The sequence below is a fragment of the Erpetoichthys calabaricus genome, chromosome 9 (assembly GCF_900747795.2).
Source record: "Erpetoichthys calabaricus chromosome 9, fErpCal1.3, whole genome shotgun sequence".
NCBI lineage: Eukaryota > Metazoa > Chordata > Cladistia > Polypteriformes > Polypteridae > Erpetoichthys > Erpetoichthys calabaricus.
The window spans coordinates 193,991,388-194,013,859 of NC_041402.2; the positions used below are offsets into that span (position 1 = coordinate 193,991,388).

The 22,472-nt window shown below is 45.1% G+C and overlaps 2 protein-coding genes and 1 long non-coding RNA gene across 3 annotated transcripts in view; 2 read left to right on the forward strand and 1 right to left on the reverse strand.

Annotated features, from left to right (window-relative positions):
• The window catches only part of slc2a8 (solute carrier family 2 member 8), a 41,856-nt gene extending 39,693 nt beyond the window's left edge, over nucleotides 1–2,163 (forward strand). The window contains exon 10 of the mRNA XM_028808708.2: nucleotides 825–2,163. Coding sequence (XP_028664541.1) covers nucleotides 825–965 — 141 coding nt within the window. The 3' untranslated portion in view covers nucleotides 966–2,163. The remainder of the gene's footprint in view (nucleotides 1–824) is intronic.
• Nucleotides 2,164–4,683: 2,520 nt separating this feature from the next.
• On the reverse strand, nucleotides 4,684–7,411 carry LOC114657003 (uncharacterized). The gene is made up of 2 exons (XR_003717132.2): nucleotides 7,110–7,411; nucleotides 4,684–4,880 (listed from the first exon to the last, which is right to left on the reverse strand). It is a non-coding gene; the product is annotated as an uncharacterized LOC114657003 (long non-coding RNA).
• Nucleotides 7,412–7,511: 100 nt separating this feature from the next.
• Nucleotides 7,512–18,339, forward strand: ptgdsa (prostaglandin D2 synthase a). The gene is made up of 6 exons (XM_028808710.2): nucleotides 7,512–7,679; nucleotides 13,420–13,559; nucleotides 13,640–13,716; nucleotides 14,741–14,857; nucleotides 17,869–17,970; nucleotides 18,178–18,339. Exons 1-6 carry the CDS (start codon nucleotides 7,581–7,583, stop codon nucleotides 18,201–18,203), a joined length of 561 nt encoding a protein of 186 aa, XP_028664543.1. The 5' UTR covers nucleotides 7,512–7,580; the 3' UTR covers nucleotides 18,204–18,339.
• Nucleotides 18,340–22,472: the final 4,133 nt, after the last annotated feature.

The following is a 22,472-nucleotide window of genomic DNA, read 5'->3' on the forward strand; positions in this document are numbered from 1 at the left end:
CGCGTCTCGTGTAAGCATTAGACCCGAGCATCACTCGGCAACTGTAAAGACATGTCTTGTGTAAGTGTTAGACCCGTGGATTAGTTGGGCTGTAAAAGTGCGTTGTTCAGGAAACGGTATGGGGTGCCTTGTGTAAGTGACAGGCTCAAGTGTTATCCGGGCAACAGTGCAGACACATCTTGTCCCTGCCTCATAATGGCGTCTCATAAGAAACATTTTTCAGCAGCCCAGGTGTTGCACGCTCTTGACAGTGATAGGAGTAGAGATGACGAAGTGAATCTGTCCTCAGGCAGTGAAATTGAGACAGACAGTGAAATCGAAAGTGATTCTGGGAATCTGAAAGTGACACTCGTGTCAATCGCAAAAGCTAATCAGTCTGGAAAGAAATTTCACAAGGAATCACACTGCTATTGTCCCGACGGTGACGTCGGATGGTGTATTTCACCAAGCTTCAAGATATACCACACAAACGACACATTTTGATAGTATATACAGTATTGGCATTACTTTTATTATTGTTCATTATTATTATTTGCATCATTTATTATACTTTCTACACTTCTGACTTTGAACTTTTAGGCCTTTGCAGATCAGATTTAATAAAAATGTCATTTTTCAAGCCAAAAAATGTAACGCCAAAGAGGTTAATGCCCACGGTTTTGGATTGTGGTATCTAACAGGCTCATGCAGGTGTGGTGCTCAGGTGTCCACAAGCTTTCTCCCCATATGGTGAACTTTGACTTCCAGTTCAAATCTGGAAGTCGCTCGTCATACATCTTACTTTTGGTCTTATTTATTCTTCTCTTCTTTTTCTTTCTTTTCAGAGCCTCCTGAGCAGTTCCGGGACCTTCTGGGTGTTTTCTGCATTCTGCCTCCTCAGTGTCCTTTTCACCATCCTCTGCATTCCTGAAACTAAAGGAAGGTCTCTGGAGCAAATTGAGGAGCATTTCCGTAGAGTGACTTGAGGCCTTTTTGTGAGGTCATATGAACAAGGGCGAGGTTATTGACACGACTTAATGTCGAATTGTACCAGAGTCTGAAAATAGTGCCGGAGGCCATTGTTTTGTGTATTTCCCTTCAGAAGCTGTTTTTGATTGGTAGGGGGGGCATGTCTGGCTGAAGCTGCCCTGTAGACCATGTTGGTCTTAACTCAGCACCCTAATCCTAATTTCTGATCCTCGGATTTTCCAGTTTAACTCGTCCTGTGCGGCAGTAGATCTGAATGGGCCTCACTGCACTCAATTTAACGCTTGTTAACCAAAAAAAAATATGACGACGACGGCAACCTCTTCCTTACAGTCGGCTTTGTAAAGAAGCACAAGGCTTAGTCCACACTCACAAGGACACCTTAGGAGACACCATTTTTGTTTCAAAATGTTCACATTTGTGTTTTTAGATCATATTAAGAAACTGCAAAGTTGTGTAAGTCTTTCCTTTTTCCTTTAGAGGCCCGTTTGCTGCTCTGCAGGCCTTGGCTGAAACTCGGCCTTGAGTGATCATCTTGGTATTCAGTAGCAGAGTAGAAATGAATTGAAAATAGAGCTGAAAATGGGAAAGAGTGGTGGGCCTTTACTTCCAGCTTACACACTGGACTCTCGTTGCATGGTGCGCTCCTCAGGCTTTTGAAGATGGTGCACATTGTGTTTACTGTAAATGGACTTTGTGAAGGACGCTGAGCTCCGTTTTCTGTCTGTTCATACATTTGACACCTGTTCCATTTTCCATTCAGGAAGTCCTCTGCAAGGCCAGAGTTTGTGAACGAGGCCTGTTGGGTTGCCCACACACTATGGGAGTTTGTGTCAGAGCTGGAGCGGTGGCGTCACTCGTGACAGGAGCGTCTTTACTTGAGTTAAGTTGTTGTGTACGGTGAGCGGCGCCATTGAAGGATGGTCAGTTTTATAAAAAGTCTTTGCACTTCAATCTCCATGTTGGGGCAGCTAAAGGCGCCTAATGGAGGAAACGTCAGGCAGTCTGCTGTGTCTAAAGTGGGCCTTTGTGGATCATACTGTGTGCTCAACTACTAATGCTTAGGACGAATGATACGAGTTCAGTAAAGAGCCTGATAAAAGAAATGAACACGGCTGATTATTTTTTCAGTGTGACTCTAACTTGAAAATGAATAAACGTCAACCCAAGTGAAGTAAGTGATATTTAAATATTAAAACATAACGCCGGCAACCTCATACTTACAGTCGGCTTTGTAAAGAAGCACAAGGCTTAGTCCACACTCACAAGGACACGTTAGGAGACACCATTTTTGTTTCAGAATGTTCACATTTGTGTTCTTAGGTCATATTAGGAAGCTGCAAAGTTGTGTAAATCTTTCCTGTTGGGCTTTCACAGTTTGTGTGCCGTGCAAATGCCTGAAATGCGAGAGAAACAAAGGAGACGCAGGATCTCCCCTGGACAGCCAATTGGATTGCTGACTTTTGTCACATGGTTGACTTGACTCCTCCCCAGTCAGTGTGACCAGACATCCTCACCGACGTGTAACATAAAGCAACAAACCGCCTTAGTGGAGTGGAGCCCTGGAGGAGCTTTCAGGGCTTGACCTGACCAGACTTGGCATTTGGGCCTTTGATGTTCCACAGCATTTAAAGGTTACAAACAAGCCTTGAAAGATACAGACTGGGAGTCCCGCCAGAATAAATACGGTGCTATATTCCAGCGTTTAATGCGACAAATATGTGTTTGCAGATGTAGAGAACTTTCTATTCCCCAGTAAAAAGGAGACCACAAGGAGCATTTTGACGACAAAACTGGGGTCCATGATGTCCGCATTTTCAAAAATCTTTTGTTTTCTCCATCCACACTGCTATATGAGACCCTGCAGTTTCCAATGTCTATTTTGGAAAGCATTGAGTGTGGATGGAAGGTCATAATGTATTAAGAAATAATTTGTTAAATGTGTCCGTGTTATCGTGAAGTGGCTCTGAGTAATACCCATCCATCCATTATCCAACCCACTATATCCTAACTACTGCGTCACGGGGGGTCTGCTGGAGCCAATCCAAGCCAACACAGAGTGCAAGGCAGGAAACAAACCCTGGGCAGGGCACACACACTAGGGACAATTTAGAATCGCCAGTGCACCTAACCTGCATGCCTTTGGACTGTGGGAGGAAACCCACGCAAACATGAGGAGAACATGCAAACTCCACACAGGGAGGACCCAGGAAGCAAACCCAGACGGGTCTCCAAACTGCGAGGCAGCAGCGCTACCCACAGCGCCACCATGAGGCCCTCTGAGTAATATACAATACAATTAATTTTGGTGTAGTGCTCTTCACCAACTGCAGGTACAGAATTCAATAATAAATTCTCTGAAACATTGTAAGTATCAATGAAACTAGCTGTGCTACCCATGGCTGAAATCAAAATAAGCCACGTAGACCTCAGCGTGTACCATTTGAGGTGTATGTCTCTGTTATAGGCCGTTTGGTGTAGGAATCGCCAAGCGGTGTTAATGTTTGTGATGCACCACCTGTTGGAATGACAAATGCAATGTATTTTATTACTAAAAATGTGTGTGATGCACCATCTTTTATAATGACGAGACAACCAAACTGACACACACTTAGCATTTTATATTATACTCCTCCTTCTTCTTTCAGCAGCTTCTGTTAAGGGTCACCACAGCAGATCATCTTGTTCCATCTCTTCCTGTCCTCGTCACCTTGCTCTGCACACTATAAACCTCCTCTTAGGCCTTCCTCTTCTCCTCTTACCTGGCAGCTCTGTCCTTAGCACCCTTCACTCTCCTCTGCACATGTCCAAATCAACACCATCTCACCTCTCTGACTTAGTTCCCATGCTGTCCCACCTGATCTGACCCTCTAATGTCCTCATTTCTAATCCTGTCCATCCTCGTCACACCCCTAATACACATCTTGGCATCTTTAACTCTGCCACCTCCAGCTCTGTCTCCTGTGCCACCGTCTCCAGTCCGTATAACACAGCTGGTCTCACTGCCGTCCTGTAGACCTTCCCTGTCACTGTTGCTGATACCCGTCTGTCACAAATCACTCCTGACATTCTTCTCCAGCCTGCCTGCACTCTCTTCTTCACCTCTCTTCCACACTCCCCATTACTCTGAACTGTTGATCCACACAACAATAAACTAGAAACACTCGGGTGAAAAAGAAATGCAAAGACAAACCAAACTAAGAGAGCACATGCAAGTAAGACCTGGTTCAGTGTAAGCTCTGCAGGTATTTGGTCTCAAGATGGTCCTCCATCCTCCAGACAAGTGCTGGCTGGCAGTGCCCAGGGGAGGGCCAGTGGATGACAAGCCTGATGGCATAAGGGTGAACACTGCCGCTTTCAGGGCTTGATGTTCTCGCTGCTATGCTCTTCTAGCGTCTCCTTGATGGTCGCAGTATGGACAGTTCAGGTTGTGCCCTTAATGATGTGAACTCTGCTCTTAGAGATGGCCTCTGGTGCCAGAGCTGCTGTTCCAATGATATTCTGCGCCAATTTTACCACCCGCTGTACAGCTGTGGCCCAAAGTTTTGAGAATGACCCAGTAGTACTAGGGTGTTGTACCGTGTTAGCCATTATGAATGTAGAGAAAAGCCAAGCAAAATGACCCAGGTATTCATTTTCACCAAGTTTGCTGCTTCAGTGTTTTTAGATCTTTCTGTCAGATGTTTCTCTGGAAGACTGAAGTAGAATGACAAGCAGTTCAGAAGTTTCGAAGGCTTTTATTGACAATGACATGAACTTCATGCAGAGAGTCAATATTTGATGAGTTGGCCCTTCTTTCTTTTTCAAGACCTCTGCAATTCGCCCTGGCAGGCTGTCAATCAACTTCTGGGCCCAATCCTGACTGGTGGCCGCCACCCATTCTTGTGGTCTTCTGCTGTACTGTTGCCATATCCCTGGAAAGACGAGCCAAAAGTGTTTTCAATGACAAAAAGTTTTTAGCATGATAACAGTAGGAAAGGCCACTGCGAGTAGTACAGCAGGTTTAGCACTCGCCCTTTATGGGACATGTTTTGTGTCACCAAGTCCTGTTCGAGCAGATACCAAAAGATCCATCCTCCATTATCCAACCCGCTATATCCTAACTACAGGGTAACGGGGGTCTGCTGGAGCCAATCCCAGCCAACACAGGGCACAAGGCAGGAAACAAACCCCGGGCAGGGTGCCAGCCCACCGCAGGATACCGAAAGATTTAATTTGTAATTTTTTTTTTTTTTTTTTGCTGTCACTTGCATTATATAGCGCACACACACACACACACCACATCCCCCCCCCCATCACTACCATGTGTGGAATTCAAATCCAAACAAAGTCTTCTAGCACACTCTAGTGAGGCCTCACCCGGAGTTAAGTTAATAGACTGGTGGGTCACTCTGGGCTGCCGCTAATCGTCATCTTTTCAGGTTTATATTTGCTTACAAATGTGGAAGGACAACTTCAGTCAAACCAAACTCAAGGATTTTATAAGCTTGACTAGCGGTGCTGCCCGTTTACGGTGGACCGCAGTCAAAGTAATCAACATAAATAACGTTTGCAGTGCAACTTCTACTGGAATGTATTTTGTAGTGTGTGTCATACTAAAATGCGTTGCATTTGTCATTCCAACAGATGGTGCATCAGGATCATATATAGCAATAAAATGCATTACTACAAATGTGGTGTGAAATGTGTTGGCATGAGCAATGCAATGCATATGTCTCTGTTATATACCATTTGCTATGGGATTCTTAAAAACACTGTTAATGTCTGTGTTTTGTGCTATCTGTTGGAATGACAAATTCAATTCGCTTTATTAATGCAAATGTTTGTGATACACCACCTGTTGGAATGACAAATGCAATGCATATGCCTCTGTTATATACCATTTGCTATGGGATTCATAAAAACAGTGTTAATGTCTGTGGTGTGCCATCTGTTGGAATGACAAATGCAATTAATTTTATTACTACAAATGTTTGTGATATGCCACCTGTTGGAATGATAAATGCATTGCAAATGTAAAATGCATTTTTTCATTACTACAAATGTTTGTGATGCACCATCAGTTGGAATGACACAGACATAGCAACTGGATGGACAAAAAAAAAACGTATTCTTTTATAAAGATGTGGACCTTTGCACCCATTGAGCCTGTTTGGTTTGCTGATAGCCTAAGTGGTCCTGTATGTCAGTTAGAACTTCTTTTCAGCCTCTTAATTACCTTCCTTTGTTTCTCCCCTCCCTGCAGCCATACCACTGGCACTTCAGCAAGGGTCTCCCACCTAAAGCCCAGCCAGTACTTAGAGGGGAGACCATCTAGGGGCACCTTTGGTTATAGGGGGGTTGGTGTGGTCATCAGGGGACGCTTACCCAGTGGTCCGTGTGTGGACCCCAATGCTCCAGTGCAGTGACAGGGAACACACTGCTGAATAAACTGGCACCATCCTTCAGACGAGGCATAAAAATAACGTTCTGACTCTCTGCCGTCATCAAAGATTTCCGGGCATCTTTTGAAAAGTTCAGGGCGTACCCCCGATGTCCTGCCTACCGATGACCTGGTGAATTTAACCCTGTAATCATTCACTGTCCCGCACTGACTAACTTTCACCTCAATGTGTGGCAAGCGTACTGGCACAAAAATGGCAGCTGTTGCATCATCCAGGTGTGTGGTTCACAGTGCTGGTGTTTGATGTTTCTCTGCTGTGTATGTAAAGAAGTCTCAGTAGGTTAGAAAAGTGCCATATTAAAGTCATTAATGAATTATTTTTTATATAAAGCAGTACTTCATGGTTTCCTTCACCGAAATGCTTTCCCTTAATTTGCACCCATGTTCTTCCATGTTCCCATAGCGTCCTAAGCCCTAATAATGTAGAATTAGTTTACATGTACTTATTTGGCTGTCGCCTTTATCCAAGGTGACACACAACATGTATGATACATTTGGTTGCATTTCTTTTTAAATTGGAGCACAGGCAGGTGAAATGATTTGCTCAGGGTCACACAGTGTCAGTAGTGGGATTTGAACCCACAGCTACGGGGTTTGAGGTCTAAGGCCTTAACCACTGCACCTCACTGCCTGCTATCTTGAAAGAAGAAGAGAAAAGGGGGTCAGACTGTCATCTAGAGAGGAAGAGGAGCTTTGTCACCTGGTCAGCCGATAAGCGTCTCACTTTTTAAGATGAGCTGTCCACTGTTTTGGTGTCTGCCATGCAGGTCACGATGAGATAAGGACTTCAATTGAATAATCTCATTAAATTATCAGGCTCCCGTAGATTCCGTCACCCCACCTGGAATACAAAAAAGGACATGAAAAGTAGTTTATTTACTGACCATCAGCCCTTTGATGAAGCAACCGGCGGTCGACCCCCGTCTGTCGCACATTCTGGATGAAACGAGATTGAGATTTGTGTGCCCGGCGGCCGCGATCTTCTGTGTATACAGTGACGCCTGTGACGCCCACTCCCAGTGTCCAGTTCCAGCAGCCCCCTGGCCGACAGCCACCCTGCTGCTCTTTATTCTGCCCGGGACCGGCCTCAGCCTCACCCTACCCAGCCCCCCGGGGTTATAAAGCGCGAGTCCGACAGCGCCTGCATATCATTCACCGTTCGTTGAGCAACATGAAAACGTTTCTGCTGGCCGCCGTCGCCACCGTACTTCTCTGCGTGTCGCCTGTCCGCACCGCGGACCCGGAGCTGCCGGACTTCGACCTCCAACGGGTAAGAAACCCAAGTGGGCGAAATTACCGTTCGCAGCGGCTATAGCGACGAACAGCATTATCAGGGGGTCACTAGCCTGGGGCCAGCACGGCAAAACGAATCGGAACGAAATGGGGTCCAAACAGCGATACCGTCCATTAGTCCGGATTAGGAGAACGTCCATAGAGATTAATGACTTGGAAGAATATGGAAGCTGTTGCTCTCCAGCTCACATGGATGGAGGTGTATGTGGGTGAGGCAATGGACCCTTCGAAAAAATAGTGCCGCCCCCCAACAGCCAAAGCTTGTTTGCTTTCTTTCTTTCTTTCTTTCTTTCTTTCTTTCTTTCTTTCTTTCTTTCTTTCTTTCTTATTCGTTATATTAACTAAAATCAGAAGAGTGTTAAAATAAAAACTTAAGAATAATAATAGTAGGCATTGGCTAAGCTTTACTGATTAATTTTTCGAAACTATAACTGCGCGTGACCGGACTTTTACGAGAGCGCGCAATTGTGTTTCTCTCCCCCACCCTCCCCTTCTGACTTTGCTAACTGCGCTCTGACGGCTCTTCAGTAGACTTTGACTTTTTGGGAGCGCGCATTGTGTCCGTGTCTCTGTCTCTTTCTCTCTATCTATGTATTATATGGTGCCTTTCATATCTATCTATCTATCTATCTATCTATCTATCTATCTATCTATCTATCTATCTATCTATCTGTGTGTTTGTTTATATATATAAATATACTAGGCATTAAGCCCGTTACAATAACAGGCGCTAGAACAGTAGTCCATAAACATTAGTAGGAACAGTCTATATTAAATGGCAAGGGACCTTTTACCTCATTAAATTTTTTCCGTAAAATGCCTGTAATTTTCTCTGACAGTAATACTGGCTTTGCTGTCTGTAATATGCGTTTAATTTTCTGTCACAACAGTGGGCAATCAGCAGATTCTCCCCAGCAACTGATGTAATGTGCGTGAAAATAAATCTACTTCTACTTTACACTTTACCGGGCCAAGCTTCTTAATCGCATATCTGACATCCTCAGAGTGAACACTTGCACAACCACAAACACTAATCCCACCTCTTTGGGGAAGCTGGTCTCCGCGTCTCAGTACTCGATTGGATTTTTCGTGCGTTATGTTTTAGGTCTTACCTCATTTACCGAAATCCGATTGGATCTGCCGCGCGATATTTTATAGGTCCCGCCCTCTGTGTCTTGTGTGACGCGTCAGGCGGCCTTTGAAGCAGCGCACCGTACCCCGCGCATGCGCACTTCACCAGAAGACACACGCGCACGGACACTTGGACCCACACAGGGATTTTATTAAAGAGGATATATATGTGTGTGTGTGTATCCGTGTCGGTGTCATAATGCTGATACGCCTGTTTCGTTCTCTCACACCACATGTTTATCTTGTGTTGTGTCTGTTCAGGTTTTGGTGACTCCTACGTTTTTCCTTCGGTTCCCTCAGAATACCTATGGGGAGCTCTGAACAAGGGTTCAAGCCCAGGACCTCCTCTCCTCTACGTTCACCCATAGTCAGGGATAGATGAACCATTAAACGTATTTCTTCCTATCCCAAATCTAATATCATAAACTGCTTGTAATATAGGGTTACAAGGTAAATTACAATCAACTTCTTCTTCTTCTTCTTCCTCCATAGCTATTGCCATTTTTATATGAGGTCGCTTTTTTACTAGAATTCTCAATTCTATTAACACATTTAAATCTTTGAATTACGAAAGTCTAGTGCACACATACTGTTAACAATATCATTTTTTTTCCAGTTTGTCAGCACTTTGTTATTTTTTTAAACAAGTTAGAAAAGATACGCGTGGCGTACCATCCCGGCGCCGGCTAGATTGAGTTAATCGCTGTGGCAGTTTGTGCGCTGTTCAATTTTATTTATTTACTTCATCAAAGAGACGTTTTTGATGAGTTGATATTTTGTGACGTGGTGTTGACTTTTGCTCAGACTGCACGGTCAGGTGTTAGCAGTGGGCGCCTACTCGACTCTGTGGCTGTTTCAATGTCTCAGTCGGACGTCTGGATTTGCAGATGTCACACAGTCTTATTTGTGGATAAAAAAAATGATAAAAAAAATAGAAGGGCGGTCTTTTGCTGGGATCCCCCTTGAAGGTTTGCGTTCATTTGTTGAATGTGTTACATCTGAGAACTGTGGTGTTTGGGGGTTCGCCTTGCACCTTCTATCAGTAATTAGGGGCTTTATCCTGTTATTCTTGTACATTACTAAAATTAGTGTAATGTTAATTAAGAGGCTGGGTGCAATAGAATGGAGGTTAAAGCGTCTGATGCCCCAACCCTCGACGCCACTACTGAGGATTTGCAGACAGGAATGTCGGAAAAGAGGAAAACACTGAAAAGTCTACAAGCTGCAGTGACTGCCCTCAGCCTATAAGACTGGCACAATATTAAGGTGTACATATTATTTGTTTGATCTTTTTCTGTGCTTTTATTTATTTATTTATTTATTTTAAACAAATACATCCATCCAGCCATCCATTTTCCAACCCGCTGAATCCGAACACAGGGTCACGGGGGTCAGCCGGAGCCAATCCCAGCCAACACAGGGCACAAGGCAGGAACCAATGCCGGGCAGGGTGCCAACATTGATTACTTTAATAATAATAATAATAATAATAATAATAATGCATTGTATTTGTTTAGCCCGGGATTGGTTCCTGCCTTGTGCCCTGTGTTGGCTGGGATTGGCTCCGGCTGACCCCCGTGACCCTGTGTTCGGATTCAGCGGGTTGGAAAATGGATGGATGGATGGAAGTAATCAATAATTTAAGTCATGCAGAAAGTTTCTGTATTTATTTTAAGGGTGGGAGAGTTCCTCAGTGCAGGGTGGGTTTCATTATCGTACTCATTGCTTATTTATATTACCTGTGGCCTTAAAAAATAATGAAAACTTTTAAGGAAAAAAGTTCCACTTACTTGAGATGTATTTGATTATAATGGTGCATCTGTCAGGTGGATCAGCACCCAAAATCTAACTGAGTAAGTATAATTTGGGGGACTGTTTGGGGACAAGTGTGACAGGACATGGTGACAAGACTGATCATCACGAGTGAGGGGCACAGAACAGAACACAAGGGAGTTTCAGTTTCCAGATTTACAAAGCCTAACGGCTAATGGCAGTTAGACAGAAATTCTAAAGAAGGGGATCTTGAACACATTGAGGGTCATGAGGGTGGTCTGCTCATTTCACCAGACAGGGGCTCCACACAAGGAGCCTGGATTGAGATCTGATGCCATGCAGAGGTTGCATCAGCATACGCCACTCATCAGCAGACCTTCAACACCCCTTAAACGAATGGGAAGAGCACCCTGCTAAAATGAAAAGAACAAATGCCAAGGTGAACTTCATGTTTCATTCAGTCTTACTGACATAAATAAATCAGGAAGTAATTAAATAAATACTTTACAAATGCACAAAAAAAACATATCCTGCATTTGATGACATGTTTGGTGATTTATATTTACATACCCTAGTGTTATATATTAATTCCCATATTTGCTAATAACCTGTGTTTTTTATTTCATTTTGAATGACACGTTCCTCTATGCTGCTGCCCCAGCTGCCCGTGTTAATGGCGTATTCTTCTTCGACTGCTCTTGGTACGTTCCTGTCCTCCCCTCCTACTTTGTCACATCTTGGTATACCCCCAGCTCCCTGCAGTGTTGCCAGCTCTGCAGTTTTCTCACCCAATTGTGTTATTTTTGATTGTCATCCACAAGTAAAAACTTTTGTGGGTTGCGTGTTTTGAGCTACTTTTTCAACCTCCTTTCACTAAACCTTTACCCTGTTTTTAATCCCTTGCTACTTTGCACTTCTCTATGTTTGTAACCATTGTAAAATCACTAAGGGGGATTCACCCTCACCCCCATTTATGTAATGGTATATACCCATTCCTTCACTCTGAAATATAATAACAGAACTCCTCCCTCCCCTTGGGTTGTGATGGTATGTTCCAGACCCTCCCACTCTGACTCCGCCCCTCCTCTTTTTGGTGTGTCGTTTTTGTCCATCTCAGACATTGGGCTATTATTATTATTATTATTATTATTATTATTATTATTATTATTATTTTATTTTGCCAAATTTGCAGTTTGTAAGCTGTCCTTGGGCTAAAGTAATTTTTTTAGGGACCTGGCAACCCAGACTTGGCTTTAGCTTCAGGTTTCCTTCAGCCATATTGTACCTGAGGTTACTGAGATCATCGCCCTTTTGCCTTCATGCATGACACTGGTGAGCACCTCCTTTATCCTCCTTCTTTGTGTGAAGCCTGCGTTAAAGTTTACAACCTCTGACTTCCTTGGTGAGTTGAAGCTGTCTGTCAACGTTTGTTACAATTACTGGCGCAACACACATTCCATACACTGGGGGTCCCTGGAACCCCACCTTGCTAACATGGCATTTGGGAGCAGAATTTTACTGCTTTTCAGAAGTGAACAGGAGCGGCTCCATGTGAGGCTGGCTATAATATGAATAAGCTAAGGTTTAACAGTTTAATTTATTTTCAGAACCCGCTTTGACTCCTGGACAGCATGGTGGCACAGTGGGTAGCGCTTCTGACTCACGGTAAGGAGACCTGAGGTTCGCTTCCTGGGTCCTCCCTGTGTGGAGTTTGCATGTTCTCCCCGTGTCTGCGTGGGTTTCCTCCCACAGTCCAAAGACATGCAGGTTAAGTGCATTGGTGATCCTAAATTGTCCTTGGTGTGTGTGTGCCCTGTGTGGACTGATGCCCTGCCCGGGGATTTGTTCCTGACTTGTGCCCTGTGTTGGCTGGGATTGGCTCCAGCAGACCCCTGTGGCCCTGTGTTAGGACGTAGGAGGTAGCGTGCCCCACAGTCTGAGAACCAGGCCTGGTATTCTTTTGCAGTATTAGATGTTTTCACCGCTGTAGCTGAGGATCTATCCTGGTCTGGATTTAAAACACAATTCAAGTCTCCGGCCATTATAATTTTGTGAGTGTTCACATTAGGGATCAATGCAAATACATTTTGGAAGAAAGCTCTATCATTAACGTTAGGGGCATTGATATTAACCAAAATCATTTGAGTATTCGATAAACTGCCCGTCATCGTGACACCATCACCCTTCAGAAAGTGATGTTGCCTTTGCCAGTACAAATGGAGTAGTTCTGTGTATTAAGATTCCCACACCCCTTGTTTTCTTTGATATACCCGGAGTGAAAAATTGGGCCAGGCCACTCTCTTTGCAGCCGAAACTGGTCCTTACTTAATAAGGGGGTCTCCTGTAAAAATACTATCTTGGCATTTAGGCCTGTTAAGTGTGAGAGTCCTTTCTTTCTCTTTAATTCATGATTGAGACCTTTGACATTCCAGCTCATAAGGTTCACTATTTGGTCATAGAGATGTTGCTTCTGAACTTTGGTTGACATTTTGTAGTCTTTGGTTAATTAAGTATTGTTACATATGATAGCTATGACACAGATTTCATGTTATTGATAAGTGATACAGCTGTGGTGGGCATTGTTATGTTGGCACTAACAGTTATTGGAGTACAGGAGATAAAACAGAAATAGCATTGTTCTCTTCCATAAAGGTCACAAAACCAAATAAAAGGTATTCTTTTGAACTGTGGGCTTTTCCTTTCTAAAGTCTTTCATGTCCCCCTTGACCACTGCACATGATAATCAATTGAGCCAATCAAAGGCTTTGCTGCTCTTCTGTGATGTCGGCGCTCAACCCAAACCTTCTGCTCAGTTCGCAGGTAAATGGCACTGGTTAGGAGTCGCTTCTGACGCGTCGTGGTTCATCCAGCACCGGGACAAGTTTAAAGCCTGCGTGGGGGTCCTGACGCCCATGGACAACGGCGATGTCAACGTCACCGTGTGGAAAGTCAGGTGAGTGACATCTTTTCATTTGCCAGGCGACCCCTTGTCACACGCACACCCGCCGAGCTGAATGATTTCTTTTTCTTCAGATCTTCCGAATGCAAGAGATACTCGTACCTGTATGAGAAGACGGACACCCCCAACCATTTCACCTACGTCAGCCACCGTAAGTCACTGGAGATGGGTGGGGTGGGGTGACAACCAGTCCTGGTGTCACCTGCTGGGTTCACAGCTCAAAGAAATACTCCATCCAAACTGCTCTCAATAATTATTTACTTCTCTGATGCTACAACAAGGTCGTTACGTTAGCAATTGACGAGACGAATTCACATTGCAGAATTCCGGTATCTGAAGGTTCCTCTCGAGCGCCTCTTTCTCTCGCATATTTTCGCACCAAAACTAATCAGCACATCGTCATCTCATAACAGGCTTAAGTTTCGAGTTTGGTATTTTTCCATCGAGCTGTTTTAGCTCCAGACTGTCTTCAAGAAATTGTGACACACACACACACACACATCATCGAGATATCAATGTCTTCAGTGTCACGGGACCCTAAAGGGGCGAGATCCGTCGAAAACCGCAGATCGAAAATTTTGACGGATCTAAAGCTTTTGCTCCTCTCCCATAGATGATAGGTTTGGGGTGTTTCAGCGCACTTTAATGATGTGGGACGCTACACTGTTACGGTACATGTTTGGGTGGGGAGGGGGTCCCGTGGAGGGTCTCAAAGCACATACATCTCAATAAGTTCCAAAAACATTTTTAAATATACCGCCAAAGGGCAACACAACACTGAACCTTTATAAAAATACAAAGGTTTATAGAGCACAGAAATGGAGCTGCCTGAAACAAAAGATAATCCGGCAAACAAAACATCAATAGAAAAATCCAGAAATCCAATAAATCAAAGAAACTCAAGAAAACTCACCAAAATGAAATGAACCACTGTGGACTTTAGGAGACCCTCCAGGTTTCTAGGGCTGTGATTTGCATGTGGCCCCGCCTCTTGGGGAACCTCCCCAAGAGGTGGAGCATAACACAGACAAGAAATCGCGCCATCAACAAAAGTAACGTTAACGTAGTCAACATAAGCGAAAATGTCAGAAATGAACAGAGGGAGGGAGAACCCCGTCTGAGACGTCATGAGCCGCACGCAACGACATCTTTAACTCCTCTGCCTTCATTTCCAGGCTTCCATAAGAGCGTAAACAACGTGGTGGTGCTGGACACAGATTATGAGAGCTACGCGGTGGTGAGCAAACGGAAGGCGTACAAGGACAAAGACCACAACTCGATGTCCCTGTACGGTGAGTACTTCACTAGGGGGCGCTGAACTGCATGTCATGGAGTTCTGTGATGATGTCATCCACTTCCAACCAATCAGCTTCAGGCTTGGGCCCTGATATCATAAAGCAGAACCTTCATGGAAACAAAAGAGCCCCGTCCTTGGGCAAAATCCTCCAAGCTTGGAGGACCAAATCCGACCTCATTTAAATGCCCGCCGCTAATGGGTTGTGAAACGGTGTGCCCTCGTGTGCGCGGCTCCCGCTTTATAAGGCTGAGTTCAAAGCTGATCAGCTGAAAGTTGGCAGCCGCCCTGGGCGTTGCTCAAGAAACAGCAGAATCCTGATGGCATTGGTTCAGCCACTAGGGGGCTCCAGTGGTTTAACGACTAAATGCTAAAAGGCTCAGTCGCCATAACACACCCACCTGCCATTCCCCCTAACTATGCAAAGGTGGACACCACTGCAGTAAAACTGTGAAGGGTGGTGAGGTGGTGGTCACGATGTGGAGGTGCTCAAGTTTAGTCCTTGGGTCTGAGCACCTCAGGTATCTCTAATTATGCAAATGTGGAAATGGCTGTCCTGACCCTGTCAAAAGCATCTAGATGACACTCAGGTTGGGAAGGCACTATATAAAAATAAAAGTAGGGTGGGGTGCAGTCCTGGGAAAGTCACCATAAGTGTACAAATATGAAAACCTGTAAAACAGCTCGGGGCAATGTTCAGCATGGCAACAAGGCACTCGCCACCTCAATAAAAGGATAAATGTCTGTATGTCTGTGTTCTGTCTGGGTGCTGTGTCTCTGTCATTCTCTATATTCTCACATATCTCTGTTATATGTCATTTAGTCTGGGATTCTCTTCAGCAGAGTAAATGTTTGTGATGCATCATCTGTTGGAATGACAAATGAAGTGCAGATGTCTCTGTTATATGCCATTCAGTGTGGGATTCTCTTAAGCAGAATTAATATTTGTGTTGCGCCATCTGTTGGAATGAAAAATGAAGTTCAGATGTCTCTGTTATATGCCATTCAGTCTGGGATTCTCTTAGGCAGAGTTAATATTTGTGTTGTGCCATCTGTTGGAATGACAAATGCAATGCAGATGTCTCTGTTATATGCCATTCAGTCTGGGATTCTCTTAAGCAGAATTAATATTTGTGTTGCGCCATCTGTTGGAATGACAAATGTAGTGCAGATGTCTCTGTTATATGCCATTCAGTCTGGGATTCTCTTAAGCAGAATTAATATTTGTGTTGCGCCATCTGTTGGAATGACAAATGTAGTGCAGATGTCTCTGTTATATGCCATTCAGTCTGGGATTCTCTTAAGCAGAATTAATATTTGTGTTGCGCCATCTGTTGGAATGACAAATGAAGTGCAGATGTCTCTGTTATATGAAATTCAGTCTGGGATTCTCTTAGGCAGAATTAATATTTGTGTTGCGCCATCTGTTGGAATGACAAATGCAATGCAGATGTCTCTGTTATATGCCATTCAGTCTGGGATTCTCTTCAGCAGAGTTAATATTTGTGATGCGCCATCTGTTGGAATGATTCTCTTAAGCAGAGTTAATATTTGTGTTTCACCATCTGTCGGAATGACAAATGCAATGCAGATGTCTCTGTTATACACCATTTAGTATGGGATTTGCAAAAGCAGAGTTAACATTTGTAATGCACTATCATTTGTAATCCATCCATACATTATCCAACCCACTATATCCTAACTACAGGGTCACGGTGGTCTGCTGGAGCCAATCCCTGCCAACACAGGGTGCAAGGCAGGAAACAAACCCCGGGCAGGGTGCCAGCCCACCGCAGGGCATGTACACACACACACACACACACACACACATCAAGCACACACTAGGGACAATTTAGAATAGCCAATGCACCTAACCTGCATGTCTTTGGACTGTGGGAGGAAACTCATGCAGACACAGGGAGAACGTGCAAACTCCACGCAGGGAGGACCTGGGAAGCGAACCATCAGTTGGAATTAGAATTGCAAAGCATTTTATCCCAAGAAATGTTTGTGATGCACCATCTGTTGGAATGACAGAGGTAAAGTAACCAGATGAACACACAGACTGACACAAAGACACTTATCCTTTTATTAGGATGGACAAGGATACAGGATAAGGACACATAGTGTGACCCTAACCAAGTGACATGACATTTCTACAGTTGTCTATATAGAGAAATATGGAAATGATGTACTTTACCTGTTAAGAGGCTTGGGATGGTGCTCACTGTGGGAGGGCACTATATACAATCACAAGGGTGTGGGTATTGTGGCTGACCACTCACTTATAGGGGGAGACCCCTCACTTGCCAGCACACTGATAAGTACTGAAAAAATGATATTGAATCTATGAAGGGCCTTAACATGGTGTGTATAGTGAAAGGCACTATATAAAATCACAAGGGTGTACGTTGAGCCCCATTCACTGGTCGTGGTGTGACCCTTAGTGACTCCGTTCACTTATTGTGTAACTGCTGAAATGTGAGAAACAGTGTGCCGTACCTTTGAAGAGTTTTGTGATGTTATTCACTATATAAATCCACCAGTCTACGCATTCAGTCCCCACCGCTTACCCACTAGGTGACCAAGGGTGAGTGAGCTTACCCATCAAGGTACTGATACAATTATGTTGAGATTTTGAAGATGCAGTAGTATTCTGTTTTGAAAGGCGCTATATATAACATGGATTTCTTGACTGAACACCCAAACCCTAAAGCAGTCAGCCCAGTGCAGGTGCAGCCTGCTAATGACGTTAGTTTTGAGATTTCTGCTGTGGTGCTCTGCCCCCTACTGGTAAACTGTGGGTGTGCACTGCAGATTCAGGCCCCGCCCACTTCTTCTGCTGGGCCAAGCAAACAACGAAACTCGTCTCTAGATTTGATTTTCCTGTTTTAATCACTAAAAACAATGGCCTGGCACTACATTATAATGTGTGCCGCTGTCCCATTAAGTGGCAGCGCCCTGTAACGTGCCCACCTTTATCCTCACAATGTCTTTGTCTTTCTACAGTGCGGTCAGAACAGCTGACGCTTGATCTGAAGCTCATATTCCGGGAGGCCGTCCTCGCCCAGGGGCTCCCCGAGGATTCCATCTTCTACCCACCGGTGGCAGGTACAATGTGGTCACCCCGCGGTCATTTCGTAGATCCACACAAAGCTCTGTGTTTGGATTTGGGGTCTCTGTGGGTCCTCAGTGTTTTATCTAACTGATACCTCAGTGCTCCTATGAGCCCACCCAGTGGATGCAGAGGGGGTCTCTTACGCTGTGCTGTCCCGTCTCACTAACTTTGATTCTTTTTTTTTTTATTCCACTCAACAGAAGACTGCCCCCCTGTGGATGTGTAGGAGACCCCCAGATTGGTGGAAATGGCAAACATGAGCCCACAAGATGGACCCTCAACTTGCTGTCTGGCAGTTCATCAAGGAAACCGCAGGCTTGGTGTGATCTCTGAGTTTAAATAAAGGAGAAATAAAACACTGATGACTGGGATCTTACCTCGGTGATGGTGGGAGGGGCGGTGGGGGCTACTGGAGCCTCATGCTAGCAGTTAGAGGATCTCTGGTGGCAGGAGGTCACCTGACTTTACAGCATGGGGTGGAAGGGGGGGGGGGGGTCCGCAGGTTCTTTACACCCACCCCTTGGGTATCAGTGGACTCTTTGGCTTTCTTCTGCACCCACTTTCGCCTCTCATCTGGTGGTCCTCACTGGTCCTGGTTGTTTTTCTCCTGCATGATGACGTCCAGTCAAAATATGGCCGGCCAGTCCACCAGTTATTTCACACATAGATATGGCAGGAGAGCCCCCCAGGGGTCAAAATTAGAAAGGTCCAGCCATAATGAGAAGAATGCTTTACAGCACAGTAGAGTGTTGCTTCACCTTGTGGTCTTATAAGCTGCTATGGGTGGGCTTTCCACATTCTCCTTTCTCGTCATGTGTGATGGGCTGATGGGTCCTTCGGGTGCAGCTACCCTGTGAATGCCTGGTGTTCTACCTAGAGCTGTCACCCTCTGGTCCTCTGCCCCCCTCTCTGTCCTTTTTAAGACCCCAGGCACACAGGACGCTGTGTAAACTACTAATGTGTCACAAGCCTTTGGAGACCTCTAGTGGCTCCTGGAGGTGCCACACCTTGACTTAGAGATACACATACAGCAACTGCAGGCAATGATCACCCTCGGCGTACAGGTGCATTTTGGGTGTCCTATAAACTGGTGTGTCACTGGCCTGTGATGACGTCTACTGGCTGCTGGTGGCACTACACTCATACCAACAGGTACATAAATCTGTAGGCGGTGACCGCCCCGGGCTAAAGTGAGGGTTCAGGATGTCCTTGTGTGTCACAAGCCTATGATGACCTCTGGTGGCTTCTGGAGGCTCTATACTCTAATGACAGGCACACATAGCTGTAGGTGGCAACCACCCTGGGCTGAGGTGGGTTTGTGGCCCCCTATAAACTTGTGGTTGTGATCCTGCCCCTCAAAAATATCAAAAGGGATACAAGACTTGAAACCCAAAAGTCAGACCAGGTCTGGGTCCACAGAGTAGAGCTCACCACTCACCGCAGCCTAGTCCTAAACTCAAATTGCAGGCTTCCAGCCTGCACAGGCCCGAGTAACAGGACTTGGGGTTTTAAACAGCAAAAATTTGCAAAACTGCCCAAAATTGGAGAAGTGGAAGTAAAAATTTGAGGACCAAGGTTTGTGCCCAGGGTGGTCCCTGCATGGAGTTGGCATTTCTCCCCACGTCTTTGTAGATTTAGTTCTGGATGTTCCAGTTTCCATCTAAAGTTCAAAGATGTGCAGGTTAGGTGCTAACTTATCCCTGGTGTATGTGTGTGTGTGTGTGTGTGTCCGTCCTGTGTTTGACTGACGTCCTCCTCAAGGAACCCTTCTCTGGATAAGTGGGCTTGCGCGATGGCAGATGAATTTAAGAGGCTAAAACAACACAGGAAAGGCAAAGCAAGACGAGAAGAAAAAGCAAAGTGTCGCCTCTTAGGCCAAAATGTAAAGCAAACAGAGCCATTAAACGAGAAGCTAAAGACAGTCCTTTCAAATGAAGGTGGCAGTCAAAAGCCAGGAAAGTCCAATCATCAAAACTGAGGATCAAAAAACCAAAAAGGAGGAATCACCAACAGAAATGCCAAAGCTGCAGTCACTCAAAATACAAGGAGGTGGCCCTGCCTCCTTGGGCTGCACATTCAGGGGACAAGGCATGTCACGGAAAAACACAGCAAACGAAACAAACAAAAACCAATACATCAAATATCAACAAACCAAAAACAAAATTAACAACATAATAGGCAAAATTATTTTCAAATTGCAGAAGGATTACATTAAGAAAGAATAAACCAACTCCAGGGAGAAGGCGCTGACTGAAACATAACACTTTGGTGACCTCTAGTGGCTCCCAGTGGTACTACAACCCCACCAACAGAGGCACCTTTTTTGTAATAATAATAATAATAATTCTTTGCATTTATATAGCGCTTTTCTCACTACTCAAAGCGCTCAGCAATTGGCAGTGATCACTGAGGGCTCAGGGTGTCCTACTAACTTGAGGGGGCACAAGCCTAGAATGACCTCTAGTGTCTGCTGGAGGAACTACACCCCTGCTAACAGGTACACATAGGTGTTCTGTTGTCTTAAATGGGACCCCATCTGTCCTCTCTCTGTGGGGCTGAACTGCTAGTCCCAGGATATCTCATAGTGATGATTGCAGGACTCGAACTCGGGGACTTTGGGTTACAAAATGTGTGTCTTAGCCAGTGGGGCCATATGAGACCTGACTGAAGGGGGGCCACTTGGATTTAACTGCAGCAGCAGGTGCCCCCCCCCCACCCCGTCTGTCTCTCTTTCCCTCTTTCTCTCAGCATAGCTATTTGTACCCCCCCCCAACAAACACCCTGAAGAGAATTGAACTCACTGAGCTGTTTGTCTCTGGTGACAAATGGGGGGCTTTTCCAAGATTTGCTCAGATGTGGACTGGTAACTATATTGAAGATGGAAAGCACCATCTGAAAATAGAGGACAACCTCACAGTCAGAGGACCAATTGGTCTGGGGGGCTCCATTAGTTTGAATGGCTCATCCTCCCTGAGCAGCTGCCAAGAGGGGTCATCAGCTTCAAGACTTCAATGAAATCCTCAAACCTCCCCCTCCCCTGCATTGCCCCCCCCCCCCCAACTCCCCCTTCCCCCGGAGGCCAGCAGCAAATTCCCAGGCCCAGATGGGGGTCCCATTGAAAACAACAGTGATATGTGACCCCGGTTCAGGAGGTGCATTGTCTTCAGCAGCCTTAAGAGGACATCACAGGTTTGTGACACACGCATTTCTAGGACACCCTAAACACACCTGAGAGTCCAGGTGGATCACTGCTAAGACTTTCAGATTGAGGCTTCATCTCCAAACCCCAGGCTCAGGCTTCAAATGAGACCCACCTCCAATGTGAAGAAGTGGGCTATTGGCCTGCACGGACCTAACAGAAGGGGTGGACAACTCAGAAATGGGAGAGAGGAACCACAAAGACCTCTGGCCCACAATAACAAAAGCAGCAGTCCTTCAGATGTAAAGATTTATTTTAAAAGAGGAATTCACAAAACCAGAAGGTGATCAACAAAACAAAAAAAATACCACAATCGGAGTAAAAACCAGGAAAAAATCCAAAAATGTTCCCAAAGCCAAAGCAGCACATTGCAGTATTGGTGGGCTTATGGTGGGCCACAGCAATGGTGGTGTTGTGGGGGGCGCCTCCCTTAGGCTCAGCATAAAGAGGACTGGGTGCAGAATCTATGGAATTGACGCAATGATGAAATAATACTTAATATAATTTTATAAAATATTTAATTAAAACAATATTGACAAAACAGAAAACAAAAATTTATAAAGACAAAACATAAAAGAAAAGACATCTGAGCCAGCTACAGACAAAACCCTTGGCTATACCATAATGATCACTGCCACCAGTTATGTGTACCAGTTAACACAAAGTGTAGTGCCTGCAGGAGTCACTAGAGGTCCTCATACTTTCATGACACACACGTTTATAGCACACGCTAAATCCACATGTGAGCCCAGGGTGCTTACAGCCTGCTGCATTACGTGATGATACCAGCGTGTAGTACCTCTGAGAGCCACTAGAGGTCATCATAGACTTGTGGTATATTAGAATAGAGCAGGTAGTAGGGGTGTGGCTTCACTAGTAGTCACTAGTGGATGTCATAGGCTGGCGGCACATTACAATGTAGCACTTAGTAGAGGTGTAGTGTCATTAGAAGCCACTAGGGGACCTCATAGGCTTGTCACACATTAAAATGTAGCAGTTAGTAGGGGCTTAGTGTTATTAGTAGCCACTAGGGGACCTCATAGGCTTCTGGCACATTAGAATATAGGAGTTAGAAGGGGTGTAGTGTCACTAGCAGCCACTAGGGGGCCTCATAGGCTTGTGGCCCAACAGAATGAGTTATTAGTAGGGGTGTCATTTCACTAGAAGCCACTAGGGGGCCTCATAGGCTTGTGGCCCAACAGAATGAGTTATTAGTAGGGGTGTCATTTCACTAGAAGCCACTAGAGGGCCTCATAGGCTGGCGGCACATTAGAATGCAGCAGTTAGTAGAGGTGT